The 17450-nt window shown below is 48.3% G+C and overlaps 2 protein-coding genes across 8 annotated transcripts; one reads left to right on the forward strand and one right to left on the reverse strand.

Moving 5' to 3' along the window:
• Positions 1 to 1961: 1961 nt before the first annotated feature.
• On the reverse strand, positions 1962 to 17032 carry BLCAP (BLCAP apoptosis inducing factor). 2 transcript variants are annotated; one of them, XM_084887400.1, is made up of 2 exons: positions 16894 to 17032; positions 1962 to 8023 (listed from the first exon to the last, which is right to left on the reverse strand). In XM_084887400.1, the coding sequence occupies exon 2, from the start codon at positions 7846 to 7848 to the stop codon at positions 7585 to 7587; it is 264 nt and encodes an 87-aa protein (XP_084743526.1). In that variant the 5' UTR covers positions 7849 to 8023; positions 16894 to 17032; the 3' UTR covers positions 1962 to 7584. The 2 variants fall into 2 exon arrangements, with proteins under 2 accessions (XP_084743526.1, XP_084743525.1); XM_084887399.1 differs by lacking the exon at positions 16894 to 17032 and adding an exon at positions 16485 to 16848.
• On the forward strand, positions 8030 to 12559 carry NNAT (neuronatin). 6 transcript variants are annotated; one of them, XM_084887392.1, is made up of 4 exons: positions 8030 to 9879; positions 10076 to 10178; positions 10827 to 10902; positions 11128 to 12559. In XM_084887392.1, exons 1-4 carry the CDS (start codon positions 9808 to 9810, stop codon positions 11300 to 11302), a joined length of 426 nt encoding a protein of 141 aa, XP_084743518.1. In that variant the 5' UTR covers positions 8030 to 9807; the 3' UTR covers positions 11303 to 12559. The 6 variants fall into 6 exon arrangements, with proteins under 6 accessions (XP_084743518.1, XP_084743521.1, XP_084743519.1 ...); XM_084887395.1 differs by lacking the exon at positions 10076 to 10178 and having other exon boundaries at positions 10827 to 10907; XM_084887393.1 differs by lacking the exon at positions 10827 to 10902 and having other exon boundaries at positions 8031 to 9879.
• Positions 17033 to 17450: the final 418 nt, after the last annotated feature.

Genomic DNA, 17450 nt, shown 5'->3' on the forward strand with positions numbered 1-17450 from the left:
TATATTAAAAAATAAACAACAACATTGTGTATTCTTAAACTATCCAGCCCCCTAATTTGTTGATAGAAAACTTATTTCTTTATTGTTTTTCATTGTTGATCTTCAGTTACTAATAAAATTGAATATTTTTCAAAAAAATTTTAGTCAATTCTATTTCTGCTTCTGTAGATTCTGTGTAGGTGAATTACATACTTATTGGTTGCATTTTTACTATTAAGGTTTTGCATTTGTCCTTTTATACATTATGGATCTGCATAGTTCACCCACTCTGCTTTTTGGTTCGGCTGATGATATTGTTTGACACTGCAAATATTTAGTTTTGATGTAGTCAAATTGGTTTGTCACTGCTTTCTTGATGCCATTTTGTTACTTTTAGCTTAGTGGATACCCCCTATTCAGATACTTGTTAAATATCCATTTCCTTTCCTCCCTGGTTTTTAATGGAAACATAGCTCTTTACTGACGTTTTAGAATAGTTTTTGAATTTGGGTGTGTGTTCTCAGATGATGTTGAAAATAAATTATTTTTCTTTTAATAGTCAGAGCCCCAATTTTGGACAAGTCTTCCCCTCATGGCTCTGATTCTGAGCTAAACTATTCCTGGCTGATTATGGCGTCAGGGCCACAGTCTTCTCAGAGAACATGCCACCTGGAGGGAACTGGAAAGCTTTGGGAAAGTATGCTTTCAGACAGCGACAATGAAACACAAGGAGGCATTAAGAGGTGGGAGAAGAAAGCCTTTCTGGAAGCCCTGCCAGGGCAGTGTGCAGAAAGATGGTTCAACTACATATGAATGGCTGAATCTAGCTGGTACTGATCAGTCCTGGAGGACTCAGAATCTGCAAGGAAACATTAGTCAGGGATCATAAGAGGGGGAGAGCCCAATGCCACCTCTCACCTGCATCAACCTACCTGTACAGAGTCTGCCAGGACATTTTACCATCAGCAGAAAACCATCTCAGCCAGTTCCTGCCAAATTCATCTTCAAGAGTTCTGCAGCCATCACCATGATTTCTCCATGCTCCAAGATCCTGGGGTCATCATGTCCCCTGACCAATTATTGCTCTAGGCACCAGGGCAGCTGAGGGAGATGCTAGAGCTAGAAAGGAACTCAAGGATTATCTAGTCCAACCACCTCATTTTACAAATGGGAAAACTGAGATTCAGTGAGGGGAGGCGTCTCACAGCCACTTGTTGCTATAAGGAGGATGCTGAATTGTGGAGCCCTTTTATTAAAAATGGATTTTTAAAAAATTTATCTTTAGTGATCAAGTTATTACTGATGGCCCCCTATTCTCTCCCCCGCCCCTATTGCTCACCTCCACCCCCGGTTCCTCCACTCCCATCCCTGGCCTTCACCACACTATTGTCTGTGTCCATGAATTATGCATATAAATTTTTTGGTTAATCTTTGCCTGCCCTGCCCCCACCCCCTCCTTCCATCTGAGATCGTCAGTCTGTCTGCTCACATATCTTTGTGAGATATTAATGTTTGTGATATCTATGTATAAAATGTAAGTGTGAAGGCTAGAAAATATTGTCATTTCAGAGTTGCCAAGAGGAGATTTCGGAGGCAAACTAAATTTTATTATTTCCTGGGAAGACTGGGCCAATTAATTCCTTAGGAAGTCTAGAGATTGATTAATTGGGCCATCTATCCATTTACCTCCCTGGCTGGACATCAGTAGGTTCCCTGCCAGGCCAGGTCAGGCAGGTACTGTCCTGTTCAAGAGACAAAGACCAAGCTCCCCCCGCTCCCCCCCAAGGGTTGTGCAGGGTCTTGATGGTTAAACTAAGAAATTAGAACCACAGGCAACATGGAACCAATGAAGGGTGTTTGTCTTCCTCCCTCAGAGACCTTCTAAGTCTGCCTGGACTCTAAGCTAATATTCTTGATAGTTCTGCATCCAAGAGATTTAAAGTTTATTCTTTAATGCAAAAATCCTTTGATTAAACACTTGCTTTCAAGCAATATCTTTAATACTAAAATAACAAGGGTAAAGTTCAATGATGCTTCACAGAAGATAGCTTTGGAAAAGACTTCCTGGTCTAGCACCCTCCTTGGCGTATAGATGTGCAAACAGAGACCTGGAGAAGAGCCAGCAAAGCACAGGAGGGTCACATGGGAAGTGAGTGAGGACCACGACCGGGGCCTCAGCTCCCATGCTCCACCCCTGCTCCAGGCTGCCTCTATCAGTTTTGAGGTAGGGAATTGGCAGAGGGTTTCGCTTTGGAGGAAGTGTTAAGATATCCAAGTGCAGACTTTTCACAAACTGCCACACTGTCCAGGAAAAGAGGTGAGAGGCTAGAACCACTCAAAGGATTAGACTTTGGAGAAGGGTCATGTGCAACCCATATCTGTTTGAGAGCACTCATACATATCCCTACACGGGTTCCTTATGAGGAAAGATGGGACAGACAGCAGTTTCTCTCTAAGAGGGGGGAAATCCATGGAAGGTCTTGAGTAAGCTGGTGGCCAAGGAACACATAGTCAGGATTTTAGCCTCTCGGGAAAGAGCTATGCTTTGGTGTTCCTCTCCCTTTTTAGGATATTGTCATTTTGGGGACTGCAGAAAATAAGAAAATTCACGCTGAGGTGCTAACATGTGATTTCTCTCCCTAACTCCAGTATAGCCTGAAAGATATGGCACTGTAATCACTTACTTAAAGGACTTGCTGCTGCCCTCCCTCTGTTGAGCTGAGCCCCTCAAGGAGGGCCTGGTTTATATTCTGCATCAGGTTCTCAGAACTTGGCACAGGATCTAGCCAATGCTCCTTCAAGAATGAATGAGTGGGAAAGCTGGATGATCAGATCGCATCCAGGCCTGAGCTCAATAATGGTCAGTGGTAAGGGAGCCAGAAGAGAGGAAATAACATTGTGAAAACTTCACCTTGAGCCAGGCTGTGGTAGATGTTAGGATAACCATGTTACAAGTAAGGAAACTGAGGCTCAGGAGGGTGCAGACACAAAGCCAAAAGGCATAGGGCCTAGGACTCCCAGAGGCCTCGCCTTTAAAGGTTTATCCGTTCTAAATTATTTCCCAAGTTCACCCTGACCCCCTGGGTACTGATAGCCCAAAGGGAGACCAAGGACATCTGTCTGAAGCTCTGGCTGCTGCTTAGCCAGCTTCCTCCCTTCACCTTGAGCCCACTCTATAAAGTTTTTCTCAAGATATGGAATTCTCAGAAGCCTGGTAAACCAAACTCTGCCCCTCCTCTGGCTTTCAGGAAGACACTGGGAAGGGAGGGTACTGGGCTGAGGTCAGATAAGCCCGCCATAGTCAGGGTCAGCTATCACTAGTTGAGGTGAGCACATCTTAGTTTTTCCCTCTTTTCAGAACAGTGACCCTTTCACCCATTATGGAGGGGGTGAGGAATGAGGGATGAGCTCTCCACTGGATGCCAGCAGACTGGCTTCTAACAATCCTTCTCTGGCATCATTTCCTGAAGCTATTCAATGGGAGTCAGCTTTCCTTCTATCATCTTTTTCTGTCATTCTCCTTCTCTAGCCTACCTTCTCCAGCCTTTTGTACCTCACCCGCCATCAAGCCTTAGAGCTACTTCTCCCCAGGGCAATGACTTTCTTGACAGCCCCGCTGCTTTTCACTACTCAAATGCTATCCTGTTCCCTACTGAAAGAATCCAACTTTGAATGCTGTTCTGATTGGGTCATCCCTTATTCCCATCTGATCCTTGTTTGTGATGGTTCCAGTCACCTGGAAACAAGTTCTTGGGACTGAGTTTTGGGATCTGCCACCACATCAGCCTTAGCCCCCCTCTGCAATCAAAGCCCTCTAGCTTTAAATAGACTGATCTCTATGCCCACCCCCTTTGGAGTTCTGACTGAAGGGTAGCCAAGTACTGGTGGTCTTTCACTTTACTTTCAGCCCAGTCTCTTTATATGTAAGCACAGAGATGCTTGATCAAATGGTGGGAAAGAATAACATTTATTACTTCACTGTTCAAACATTTATACTTGTTCTTAGGTGTCAGCTTGAACAGCAATCCTCCTCAGTCTACATCAGATCCCCTCTCAGACTTCTCTTATATGGCACCTGCCACAATCCATAGTATGTATATAGTATATAGTGTGTGTGTGTGTGTGTGTGTGTGTGTGTGTGTGTGTATATAGGATTATCTGTCCAATGTCATTCCCTTTCCCAGTGGCCTGGTTGACTCCATGGTGGAATGGACTGTCCATCTTGTCTACAATGTGGCCCCAAGGTCTATTACTGCATGGGATTCTGACAAGGACCTGCTGACTAAATAAAAATTCAGGCTCCCTTGGGAGACAGGATCCCAATAACTATAGAAGAGGAATTTGCCTAGCACTAACACTAGCACTAAACAGGAGGCTGAGTAAAGTGCTCTAGGCAAGCGGATCTCCAGGGAGAGGGATGAAGTTCAGGAAGGCTTCCTGACAGGCATAGCTGAGCTCACATGGTACACTGACTAAAGCATAAAGCATTCGCAGGCTGTCTAACAAGGGCACTGCCACTCAAATGTAACCAGGAGGACCCTAAAAGAACTTATTTTACCTATAAGTAAAATGGGGTCCACAGCAGGACACAGACTAGTTCCTAAAGCCCAGACCTAAGCCTCTTGGAGTCTTGCAATTACCATGTCACACTAGGAGATCAGCAGAATTGCAGAGCATGCTCCTGCTCTTTTCCAGAAGTATCTTACTTTACACTTTCGTGAAAAATGTTTCAGAAAAGGGGGCAGGGTGCTGCTGTGCTGCCTTAGTAAGGTGGAAAGAATGATTTGGCAGTCACCTTGGGAAGGGGTGGGCTGCAGGAATCCTGCTGTAAAGGGTCAGAAATCTTTCAGAGGGAGGCCTGTTTGTGACTCTCAAGCAGGCTTGATCTTTGACAGAAAGCTGGTTTCTGAGGGAGAGCAAAATAAGCAATAATCTTGGTTTCCTTTATCATTCAGGTGCCTCCACAGGAGAGTAGGGCCACAAAAGCCTTTTTTGTTTGTTTGTTTTGTTTTTGGAATTTGCTATTGTCTATTTTCTCAAGTCTTCTCACTAGGTTAGAATCATGTGGTCTTATAGAGTCAGGCCTAGGTCTTGCCCCTGAAATCCCCAGGAAGCAGAGAACAGGGGCTCAATGTTTGCTAAACAAACCATCCTTTCCACATGTGTGACTCCTCAGCTTAAGACTTTGCTGAACCAGGAAATAAACCCAGAAACCCAGAAGAGAAGAATTCAGAGATAAAAGCACTGGAGAATCAGATAGCAGACATAATCAATACAAGTTTGGTTCTTTGAAAATACCTTTAAAATGTACAAATCTTTGGCAAATTTTGATCAAGAGAAATTACTAATAACACTAGAGTGAAAAAATGAAAAACTGACAACAAAGAGATTTAAAAAGGACAGGAGAAAATTACATAGAACTATAGCAAGAAATTAAAAATCTAGGTAAACTATGAAGTTACCAAAGATCTTTCCCAACTGTTACCTCAATAGACCCTCACAATAGCTCTGTGCCTTGGACAGGTAGTGCTCTTGTTATGTTTTCTAGAAGAGACAAAGATAAAGAGGTAGACAACCAGCACAAGGGCTTTGACAAGCTACCCTGCTTTGTGTCAAAGGTCACAGCCATGGGAGCACATGGACATCGATGACACTGAACTGCACTTGTAGCCACTGCCTGAAGCTATAAGCCCCCTGGTTGAATGGCCAGACTTATATTTATTTTTCCACTTCAGATGCCATAGGGGTTTCACTTTATTTTTACTTCAAAAACAGCACCATAAAAATCCTTGATGATTGGAGCTCCAGCTGTCTTAAGTTGTTTGTCAAGGGATTGGTTACTCAAATCTCCTATGGAGGGAAACAATTTCAGGCGAGAAGCCATGGGAGCTGAAAAACGCAAATGTCTCATCTCTGAAAACTTTCAGACTCCCTCTTGTTCACCGCCTGGCCTGGCCCCTGCTCCCCCTCTCCCAAACCCACCATCTGCTCTCCAGAGAACAGATCAAATTTTCAGGCTAAGGTACTTTGGCGCCAAGGACTCAGCCCCTCCATGCTACCTTCTGCCCCGCACCAACTTAGAAACCCAACACCATGACCTAAATGGACTGCAGCCACATAAAACCACAAAGTAAAGTTTATAAAGCTTTATTAAACATTTCAAACAGCTTTGCAACGAACACACCAGAAATAAAAGCTCCAGAATAGCAGTCCAAATGTTCCATAAGTGTGGCCTCTTGGTCCCATTTCCTAGATGGACTGCCTCCAGTTCTGTCCTTTGCCTGGCCCACCTCCCTTCCTGCTCAGGCAAGAGAAAGATGGCTGGTTTAGACTGGAGGGACAATCATACTGATTGCCAGTGGGCAGGGACCAGGAGAAAGTCTCGTTTGCCAACACTTGTATGAAAGCGCAGAAACAGCAAAAAAAGCAAGTGACAGTCACAGTCTTCCTCTCTGTATTCTTCGTACAGTCTGTGTGTGCAGGACTGAAGGAGCTCCCGGCACGAGGATGTCACTGCTCCCCTCTGTCTTGTTTGAACCACCTTGGAGTCCAGTGTGCTGGTCACTCTGCAATCCCATGCTAAATAAAAACTGTAGCGGCACCTACTATAGTAGCTATTGCTATACCTCAAAATCAGAACACATTCAATAAAGCTTATTTAAAAGGAATATACACATGTATTTGTTCACGTATACACACGGCACACCAAAAAATATCCAAACACCTATCAAGGGATCATGGCTGTTTTGAAACAAGTACTCTCTCATTCACTCGGCTGGGGACTCTAGAACTACATGAACACGCTACACCTCAATCCTGCAGAGCATGCACAGGAGAGACAATGAGGCCAACCCCCAGCCCCCTCTGGACAGCTGAGGAGGACAGGAGGAAGGACAAAGGAGTGATGCTGAGCAATGAGCCCAGACACCCAGGTGAAAGAGCAACATGTTACTTCTTTCTTAAAAATGAAGTGGAAAAAATACTGGAGATTTGTGAACATTAAACAGTCAATACATGTTTCTGTCTAGCCTGCTGATCAGGGAAAGAAGAATGAAAAAGCGAGGCTCTCGGGCATCAGCAATCTCTTTAAATTCGAGATAAGTGCAAAAATGAGCCCTGTCTTAGACAGATGCTCCCAAAAAAGGAAAGGGGTAGAAGAGAACTAAAGGGAAACCAGAAGAGGAACTGAGGATTTGGGAATATTCTGGGAAGGCAAAAGATCCTGACAAGGAGGGAGTCACAGAGGTGACAATGAACTTGGCATTTTATCTGCCCAGGTCATGCTGGGGTAGTTGATCAGGATGGGTGCAGACTCCTCGCAGGAATGAGGCGAGGGGGGGCAGGGGTGCATCTTGACATCTGGGACCAAGATGGGGACAGAACACACACAACCACAAGACCACCCACGGCTATAGGACTCTACAATAAAAGCACCTGTCAGTGCTATTATTCACATTATAAGGATAAAACATCACAGGCCAAAAAGGCGCCGTCAGGAATGTGGCACCCGCAGGCTGCGGGATTTGAAACTCCAATGCTTTATGACCTATGTCAATGCCTCCCCTCCCGTCTTCTGCTTCCTTAGAAAGCTAAATGTGCAGGCTGTTAGGTGCCCACAACGCTGGGGTCATGTGCCGATTCCGGAAGCGGGGAATCCGAGCAGTGGTACAGGAAACAGTTTCCCCAGCAGCTATAACAGATGAGGAACAGGGCTGCTAGGAAAACCAAGGCACAAATTGTGCAAGGCTTCCGCTCCAGGAGGAAGCTGAGCAGGTAGAAGCCCATGAACATGGAGTGGCTGAACCACAGGGCGGGGTTGAGGGGCTTGGGGATGAGGAGGACAGGCAGCAGCCACTGGAGGCAATACATGATCTCTGTCAGGCAGGGCCTTCACCAAGGCCGCTGAACACCGCTGCAGGAACCGACCTAATGGGAGCCCGCGGGCGTGGGCGCTGCCCTCCGCGTTCTTCAACCCTCACTCTCCAGGAGCTCAGCCGCTGTGCTCTCTGGCTGTCAGCCCAGGATCACCAAGGCAGCAGGGGTCCTGAAGAGAAAAGTCAACACAACAGACAAACAAAGACAGACAGACAGACAGACAAAAAACAAAAAACAAACAAACAAAAAAACAGGAACAGAATGTATACTTATTTGGGAAAATGGATCATGGTTAACAACAGTAAATGTGAATGCCCTTTCCGCCCTGCCCACCCACGGAAGTCACCATTCCTAGAAGCCTCCTGGGGTGTCTCCCCTGGGCTTCCTGGGGGCTCTTCCGGCAGGTCCCGAACAGTGGACTGGCTTTGCCTGGGCCCTGCCCAGCAGAGATCATGTATCGCCTCCTGGGGCTGCGGCCCGTCCTCGAGGGGTCCAGACCTCACAATACCGCTCTGTGGTTGCCATCAAATGGTCATGGCTCGATGTTGTGCCCCCACAGGATTAGCACAGGGTTCTCTCTCACAGCAGGTGCTCAGTAGGGAGTTAAAGCAGTTAACTGTGCAGAGCCTGCGGGAACTGCAGCAGCAGCAGTACCATAAAATATTTTGTTTTAAGATGGCAGCTTGCTTTTACAAATTAGCCTGGCATCATTTTACCAAAATCAGCCAACTTCTTAGAAAGTGAATATAAAAAAAATAATAACAAATCACCATGTTACTATGTTTAAACTGACCTCGCTTGGATCACTTACACTCTCCATCTGCTGCTGGCACTGTATGGAACCTGATTTCTGTGAGCTTTTAATAAAAATTAATTTTCTGTCCACATAGGGGCAAATGTCAGTTGGCCCCTGTGCCAGGCAACGTGCTGGAGAGAGGTGCTCACCAGCGCTGGGCCACCAGTGCCCCGGGGTCGCACTTGCAGATCCGCTGTGTTAAGGTCTAATTGATGCGCCTGGATACGGCGGGAGCCACAACCCTCTGGTGGCGGTAGCAAAGCCCTGCTCCAACTGTCCAGTGCAACGAATACAAAGCACCTCGTTGGCTGCGCAAGACCAGGACCGCGGGGGAAGGAGAACAGAAGACAGGTTGAAATGACCTGTCCAGCAGCAATCTATCCCTCAGCGCATTCTGACCACTTTACACGGGAGCTCATCCCATCCCTTCCTGTGCCCCTCTCAGAAAATATACCCAGTGACTACCGTTTTCCCGCCTAGAGTTCAGGGCTCTGGTAAGATTCCTACAATCGCCACGGCCATAGGTCTAGCAACGGAAGTGGGACTCAAGGAATCAGGGAAAGATGACACGCTCAGAGAACTCCCGTGAAACAGAGGACGCTGGCTTACAGCACATCAAATATTCAAAAAAGAGCGCTGAGCAGGGACCTATGAAGACAAGGTTCCTGGAAGGGGCAGCCTTTTCAGTTCTGTAGGCAAAGGATCCTTCTCTAAATTAGGTTTCCATCTGTGCCCAAGGTGGGTTCTGGGAAGGCACCGCACCTTGGGTTCGAAGAGAAGAGATCCGTATCAAGAGGAGCACAACCACTAACTACACTCGTGCAATTCGCTACTCAGAGTTGCAACCCCCCTTCATTTTACACTAATATTCAAAAGCTAGTACGGCAGAATCTTCTGGAAAGGGGCTAAGATGAAACTCAGGAGGCGGGGGTCGGTGTGGAAAGAGCAGATGGATTATTTTGTCCTCTCCTAGCGAATGAGGAGCGCCCCACCCTACAGGATCACCCCCGCCCAGGTGCGCATGCGCATTTGGGTGGCGGGCGGATACTTAAGGGCCGGCTGCGGCAGTGCGCCCAACAGCGGCCTCCGAGAGACCAGCGGCCAGCGGCGAACCCTCAGCCTTCGGCAAACTCTCTCAACCACCCATTCTCGGAACCATGGCAGCAGTGGCGGCGGCATCGGCTGAACTTCTCATCATTGGCTGGTACATTTTCCGCGTGCTGCTGCAGGTAAGTGTGCCCGGGGTACTGGGTGGCAGAGGGGTCCCAATGTGTATACCCCGAACTGGCAAGCCCACGTTGCAATTGCCGCGCTCATACCCATCCTATCCTGATTGCCACGATCCCTGATGGCCGCGATCCTGCCTGCCCGAGTGCCGCAAACGGCGCCACGCGCCCCCACCCGTTCCCTGCGCCCTCCTCCTAGCGCGGACCCTTCTCAGTGCGCCCGCGCCCGGCTGGGAACAAAGAGTCGGGGCGCGGCGGGCGCCAGCCACCAAAGAACGCGGAGGCTCTTAGCAACCAACATGGTAAGAAAAACCCGCTACACTCAGACTCGACCCTAGGAGGGAGGCGGGGCACCTCAGTTTTGTGAAGAGGCTACAACTCACATAGCAAAAATTTTCCACCTTAAAAAATTGCGCATTGCGGGGGAAATTTACTTTTTTAAAAAAATATAGCGCTTGCGGGGCTGAGCCGAAAAATAAATCAAGAAAGGGCACTTCTCAAATACAAAGCACTTCACAAAGACCAACAAACAACAAACTAGAAAAAAAGTAATTTGTGGGGGAAAGGGGATGAATTCGAGAAAAATGCGCATTGCAGGAAAGATAGACAAAAGCACTTGGCAGAAAAATTGTATTAGATAAAAAGCGCATTGCAGAAAAAAAATATAAACAAAGCAGCTAACAAAAAATGAATCAGGTAAAAGTGCTTTGAGGAAAACAAAGGAAAAGGCTCTTTGCAGGAAAATGGAAGAGAAAAAGGCGCTTTTTAAAAAATCAAATTTACTTTATTTATTTAAAAAATATAATAGAGGCAAAGCACTTTGGGTAAAAAAAAAAATCAGAAAAAAAAGCGCTTTGCTCATAAAACCATTTACCCTAAAAGCACCCTTTGCAGGAATAATTTCCTGCTAAAGGATTCTTTTGCCAAAAGACTTGCATATTTCCTTCAAGGTGTTCCTGGAATGCTGCATTTACTGGGTAGGATTCCCTTTTCGAAATTCTCCAGGGACACAGCCTATTGCAAGAAGTGAGGTATACTTAAGTTTTAGGTCCAATCAGCTTGCTGCCATGCAGCTCAGCACAGCTGGAAAAGCTCCAGTTGCTCTGACGCGTGGACAAGCTGTGCCCCGCCTGCCTCTCCTAGTGGGACAGGTGGCCGGGGCAGGGGGAGGGGCGGTGGCGGGAACTGAAGCGCTGTACCCGGGCTGCGGATCCCCGCATCTAAGAGCAGGTACTGGGTCTCTCACTACAGGTGTTCAGGTACTCCCTGCAGAAGGTGGCGTACACCATGTCGAGGACCGGGCGGCACGTGCTGGGAGAGCGCCGCCGAGCCCCCAACTAAGGCCCCAGCCCCTAGCCCGCGGCCATGTCACCAGGTGCTCTTGTGCATCCCGCCCAGCATGGGAGCCAATGCCGCCCAGGAATAGGGGGTCCCCTGTGCTCCCTCGCCAGAGGAGCATTTGCCAAGGTCAATGAGGGGCTGGCAGGCCTCTGGAGAAACAGCACCGCAATGACGACAATACCAGACCCCTTCCCAACCCCTCTGTACCCCTCCCACTATGGGGCGGGGTAGAGGGAGAGGGATGGAGGGAGCAGAACTCTGAGATTTGGGCATAGGCACTCTGATCTGGACCGAGTTGGACAGCGACATCCCAGCCCCACAACCAGGGCCATGCCAGCAGGCCCCACCACAGAGATCCAGACCACCCTACCAGCCAGCAGAATGAACATTCCAACATCATCGGCCAGCCGAAGCCCTGAATCTCTGAGCAGCTGACAAGGAGTCAACTTCGTGTCTGTGTAGCGGGACAAGAGGGCTTGGGTGGGGGAGGAAGAGGGTTAAGAAACAGAGCGGGACTCAAAAGAACTGTTGGTCCAGAAAGAACTCACTACAGACTGATTCATTTGCCTCTCAGCATAACCATTATGGCTTTTCTCAGTTTAGGTTCTTACAAGGGTATTTCTTAGATCACAAGATCTCACACATCTAGAGGAAATGATGAACAACATAGACTGATGAACAAAAACAGACTCAGAGAAAGAGAAGCACCGAACAGACTTTCAAACATCAGAGGGAAAGTAGGGGAGGGTGGGGGAAAAGAGAAAGAGATCAACCAAAGGACTTGTGTGCATGCATATGGACCTGGCCAGTGGCCATGGACAACGGGGGGAGAGGGGGTGAGGGCATATGTAGGGAGGGGTTTGGGATGGGATTGGGGGATGAGAACAATTATGTGATACCATAATCAATAAAATAAAAAAGGGAGGAAAAAAAAAGAAACAGAACGGGGCCCTATCACTGTCCCTTGCCTACTGCATGTGCATTCCAGTCTTGCTGCCTTTGCTCCCTCTATCCCCCCCCCCCCACCTCCCAAGCCCACCCTGCTAGAAAAAATGTGTCACTCAATTTGGACCTCTTCAATCAGTAAAAGAATCCCAACTTTACTAAAATACCTCCAAGCCCCCAGTCCCTCATTGATCTTTTCCCTGGTCTCACCCAATTGTGGTCAATATTGTGGTAATCGCTAATTGTAATAATTGTGTAAGTGTGCATTAGTTGAGTTTCCTGGCTAGATTGTAAGCTCCTGGAGGACAGGGACCACCTCTACAAAAAATAAAAAAGCATCTCCCCCATCTCGCACAGTGTCCCAGGACCCTGCGGGGCGGTGGAAGCGCACCAAAAAGTTGTCTCTTGTAACTTCTTTTGTGGCTGGGTTGATGTGCCCATTGTGAAGTAGGCATGATGCTTGGGAGAAGGAGGGGCTGGGGAGGCAACAAAATGGATATTGGGACTCTCATATATCATGTATCTCAACACTGTCCTGATATAAAGGACCATATCCCCCTCCAAGAGGTCTTCACTTGTGGTCTCAGAATAAGAGACCACCACCCCCTTCCTCCCTTCCAGAGGGTAGGTGCCTTCACTTGTCCAGGAATAAAGGGCCTTGGCAGATGATCACTGGGAAAGATGGGAGGAGCGGAATGCCGGGAGTGGCCCTCAAAATGGGGTATTAGAAATAGGGAAGAGGAATGCAGGGATGGAGGGACACACACACAGGACTTCAGAACACAAGCCCTACCTCTATCCAGGAACCCCAAAGAATGAATACTGTGCAGGTGGGCACTGGGTTGGGCAATGACTATGGGATAAGTGGTATGCGTGGCAGCTCCCTTGCCCAGTTCATAGGCCCTATAACCACTATCAGGACCATTACAAGGGCATCCTGCCGGTCTTGCTACTCTCTAGGTTATCCCTCCCACTCCCAGAATCCTCTCTTCAGCGTACTCACCCCAATACTGGGTTATCTGCTTTTAGAATTAGCCTCCTTAATTTTGGCAGTGCTTACCAGGGCCCTGACCCTCATGTCAGGGTGGGGGGGGGGGGCGAGGGGGCTGCTCAGCTCCAGACTTCTCTCCCTTTTCCCACTCCTCAGTGAGTTAGGGCTCCCGACATGGCGTCAGCTGACCACCTCACCAACTGGCTCTGCTGTCTACTCAGTCTTGACTGTGGCTTTATATGTCTCTGTCACCACACCTGTTCCTGGGTCAACACCAAGGGAGGGAGTTGGAGAGCCATAAATCTCTGCCACTTACTCAAATCCCTTAGTCACAGCTGTCACAAACACTTTGAGGCACAACTCGCCTCACCCCCTTGAACCTAATGTTCTCTTAGCAAGCCCCTTGTGTTTTTCAACCCAACCACCCGCACCTCTGGAGGCATCAGAGAATTAGGGGGGTGGAGGGTGCAGACCTCAGTTCTGATATCGGCATTGCCATCAATCAGCCCAGGGAATCTGGCCAGGTCACTAACCCTTCTCTTTAGTTACCCTCTGTAAAAGGGCTGCTAAGATCCCAGCGAACCCTAACATCCTAGAAACATTCTGCTATCAAAGTGGCAATCAGGAATGATAGGACTGGAATGGGATGTGCAATATGAGACTCCCTCTTCCTTAGGCTGGGTGACTTTATAGCCTGAAGGCAAGGCTGGTCTCTCCTTTTGCCTCATCAGCAGGCAATGCCCACACCTCCCTTCTGAAGCCCATCTCTTAGCAAGCCTCAAGAGTGGAGTTTCTGTAGTTTTCTACCGAAACCCCCAGCACCATGAACATATTTCAACATGTGTTCTTAATGAAGGCTGCCTCTCCCTTCAGAGACTTCCAGGGATGTGTCCAGAGGCTCTAACCTCAGGCTAGTTTTAAGGCAGCTAGGTTCATTGAGACAGGCTGCAGCAGCACAGACAGGTCTGGCTGCTCTGGACACAGGAGGTAGCCTCAGAGCTTTCTAGATGATCTTGGCAAAACCCACCCATGTGGCTTTCTCCATCCATATATCAGCAGGGTTCAGAGCATTGTGAGATGTCAGACTTCCAGGCAAAGGCTGCCATGATGGCCTACACCTGCATGGGTGGGCTTGAGTGTGTAATGTCCACTCCCTTCTTTTGTCCCCCATTCCCAAACCACCATGTCTTGGCAACAAACATAACCCAACAGAGAAGACAGAAGGAATGCGCTCACTTTCTACTCCAGTGCAAGGACTAGAAGTCTGGTACAAACAGCTTGTTTATAATACTTTTTCCCCATTAAAACATTAATACATTTTATTCTGACAGATAGCAATGGGAGGAGCTGAAAATGACGAGTTTTATTGTAAAGCCCTTAGTCCACAGGCCTCCCCTTTTCCTTAACTGTCTCTACCACCCCCACAAGGCCAAGGCGAGAGCAGATGAGTTGTGAGAGGACTGGGATGGCTCTGTGGAACTGCAGTAACAGGTGAGACTGCCCCAAAAAGGATGTTAGTTTCTTAGCTTAACCAACTGAAGTTAAGCCCCAGGGGAGTTCAGGTACCATGATATTCAGGGGTGCTATGTGACACTGTTACCTCTATCTGTAGAGTATTTGGATTGTGATTAAAGGGAGGGGCAGGAGGACACATTTCTTTGAGCTTCAACTATGGGACAGCAAGAGTTTATTACACTTGGTTTGGGTGAGGGAGAAGGTTTGCTGTGAGCCAATTGTTAGACATTATTTTCAAACTTGTATTTGCTCAGGAGCCAGCATCCTAAAGTGAGAGTCTAAATCTGCAGTTAGTTTCTCTCCCGCCAGAGATTTAAATGTGCACGAGTGCACACAGGTGTACACACAAACATTAACAACAGTCTCTTTTTCCCTGGTGACCTCTTACTTCCTTTATATGCCCCAGAGACTTATCATCATCTTCTCTGGGAAAGATCCTGTTCACCCTTGTCTCACTCCCTTCTCCTTCCCATAGGGCCCGGACCCCAGCAGAACCCAGATTTCTCAGCATTCCCAGAACAGGAAGTCAGAGAGGCAGGCAACACATGGTCCTTGGTATATCACACGGTGACAGGTTTGAATGGAATGCATATGTTTCAAATATAAGAGAACAACAAAACGATGGCCAAACCCAGACTTCCAGATTCCTCTTGGAAATAACATATTACACATAAAAGGTTAAACTGTTTTTGGCAGCAATTCTAACGAGACCAATTTTTCAGATATGGAATTGATCTAGTCACTGGAAACCAACCAGGGCTCTGATCATTTTTTTTTTTAAACAGATTTTTTTGACGTTAATGAATCTCGTATTTAAAACAAACAAACAAGACCTAACATTTGGCATTAGCATTTAAGCTGGAATTTTTTTTTTTTTTTTTTTTTTTTTTTTTTTTTTTTTTTTTTTTTTTAATCCTGGCTTTGGCATTGCCATCCAGAAGGCTGAGGGAATAGTTGGACCATGTCAGGCAAGGCAAACAGAAGCTGTCCCCAACACACCAGTGCCCTGGGAAGGGATAAAACACGACCCAAACCTATAAACAACAAAGACCATTTCTTCCCTACGACAAAACCCCAGTCTGTCCAACATTTAGCGTTAAACAGAAGCCTGGAAGGAAATTAAAGAAAGTTTGGGAGGGGTAAGGAAAAAAAGCAACTATCCCCACAACCCCCACTCCCCAGCCCCCATTCCCGGTTTTCCTTTCCAGGCTATAAAGTGTGCCAGGCATTCCATTCCTTCGGCTGCCCTTGAGGGCCACTCCCCACATACACTGAAGGAAAAGGGACGGGTGTCCAGACTGGATGCAAAGTTAGAGGGAGTAGGAAGTCCCCGAGACTCCAGAGTCGACCTATCCCAGACACCAAAGCAGGGCTCGGGGCAGGAGACCCTTTTCTCTTTTCCCCCCACGCCCCCTCTGTCTTAAAAAAAACAACCGAAGTGGTGGGGACAGAGTGACAGGCTTCTCAGAAGCTGGGTCCCTGCCAGAGCCCCAGAGCGGAAGAGGGGATGGTCGCGCCCCCCAGCCGCCCGCTCCTCCCGCCCCTACCGGGAGCGGACTGGCGAGCGCTGACCTTGGAGGCCAGAACGAGAGCCCAGGAATCCCGTGACCCGCCCCCGGCCAGGAAGGGGTCCTCCAGGCCCCGGCTGGGGCCAAAACAGGGCGATCGTGAGAAACCGGACAGAGGTGGCCCGAGGGTGCGCGAAAGGAAAACCCCAGAAAGGGACCGGGACGCCTAAGGTGACCCCAACGGGACAACATGGCGGCGCGGACGCCCTGAGGCCTCTCATCCAGCCCCCAGGAGGCCAACACGGTACCTGCAAGCCCTGCCATGGCACCGCCGCCCCTGTCGCCTTCGCAGTCGCAGTCGCTGCCGGCCTCCACCTTTGCCACGGACGCCGCAGGAAGCAGGGGAGACGCCCCCTTCGTCTTCTAGTCCAGCGGTCGAGGACCCCTTCTGGGGTTTGGCTGTCTACAGTAGAAGCCCGATCACGGGACCCAAATTGGGAGGGTTTCTCCCCCTACATTCTCCAAAAATCTGCTCCAAATGACCCTTTGAGAACTTTCTACGTATGTATGAGGAACCCTGAGGGCTCTAAAGCCTTCACGCCCGAAGAATTTTTAATCAGGCGAATCCTGGGCAGCCCCAAATCACGGGCCCACGGGCCCCTCATGCATATGCAGCAGATTGTGATCACACACTTCTAGAGCCGAGGAGGGGCGTACCTTGTTCTCTGGGTGTGAGCTTCTGTTCCCTTTGGTCCACGTGGATGACCCTTGTACTCAGGAAAACCCTCCTCTTGGCTCGAAGTCCTCCTCCTTCCTGGTCCTTTCACCAATGGGCCGAGGCTCAGGAGCGGAAAAAGTCCGGGTGGGACTTAGGGCTGACTTGGGGTCAGGACCTGACTCCGCCCCTTGCTCCACCTTTGGGCTAGACGCTGTCGGACCCAGGCTCTCAGCTTCCTCACGTCTGATGAAATACCTACTTCACCGGGTTGTGACGGGGATCGAATGAGTCAGTGCACTCGATTATTAGCTAACTAGGCACATTTCTTGAGCGCCTACTACGTGTAAGTGCAGCACGGGAGGCAAGAAGGTAGAATAGAGCGTGACATAGGTGCCTTTCTAACCCCAAAGCGCTGCCAGTCTAGTGGGGAAGGCTTGAGGGAGGGGCAAGGAAGGACAGTCATCAAATACTAACTATATGTTAATAATTTTAATCGGATTAATATATAATAATGCAATATATGAAGTGTTGTTGGGGAAAGTATAAAGAGTTATGA

Source organism: Pipistrellus hanaki (genome assembly GCF_964339955.1).
Source record: "Pipistrellus hanaki genome assembly, chromosome: 6".
NCBI classification, from domain to species: domain Eukaryota; kingdom Metazoa; phylum Chordata; class Mammalia; order Chiroptera; family Vespertilionidae; genus Pipistrellus; species Pipistrellus hanaki.

Coding starts and splice junctions, on each gene's coding strand:
- BLCAP (XM_084887400.1), bottom strand. CDS start 7,848: ATGTATTGCCTCCAGTGGCTGCTGCCTGTCCTCCTCATCCCCAAGCCC.
- NNAT (XM_084887391.1), top strand. CDS start 9,999: ATGGCCGCGATCCTGCCTGCCCGAGTGCCGCAAACGGCGCCACGCGCC. Junction 10,179..10,826: donor GGCTCTTAGCAACCAACATG/GTAAGAAAAACC, acceptor ATTTCCTTCAAG/GTGTTCCTGGAATGCTGCAT. Junction 10,903..11,127: donor GACACAGCCTATTGCAAGAA/GTGAGGTATACT, acceptor CTCTCACTACAG/GTGTTCAGGTACTCCCTGCA.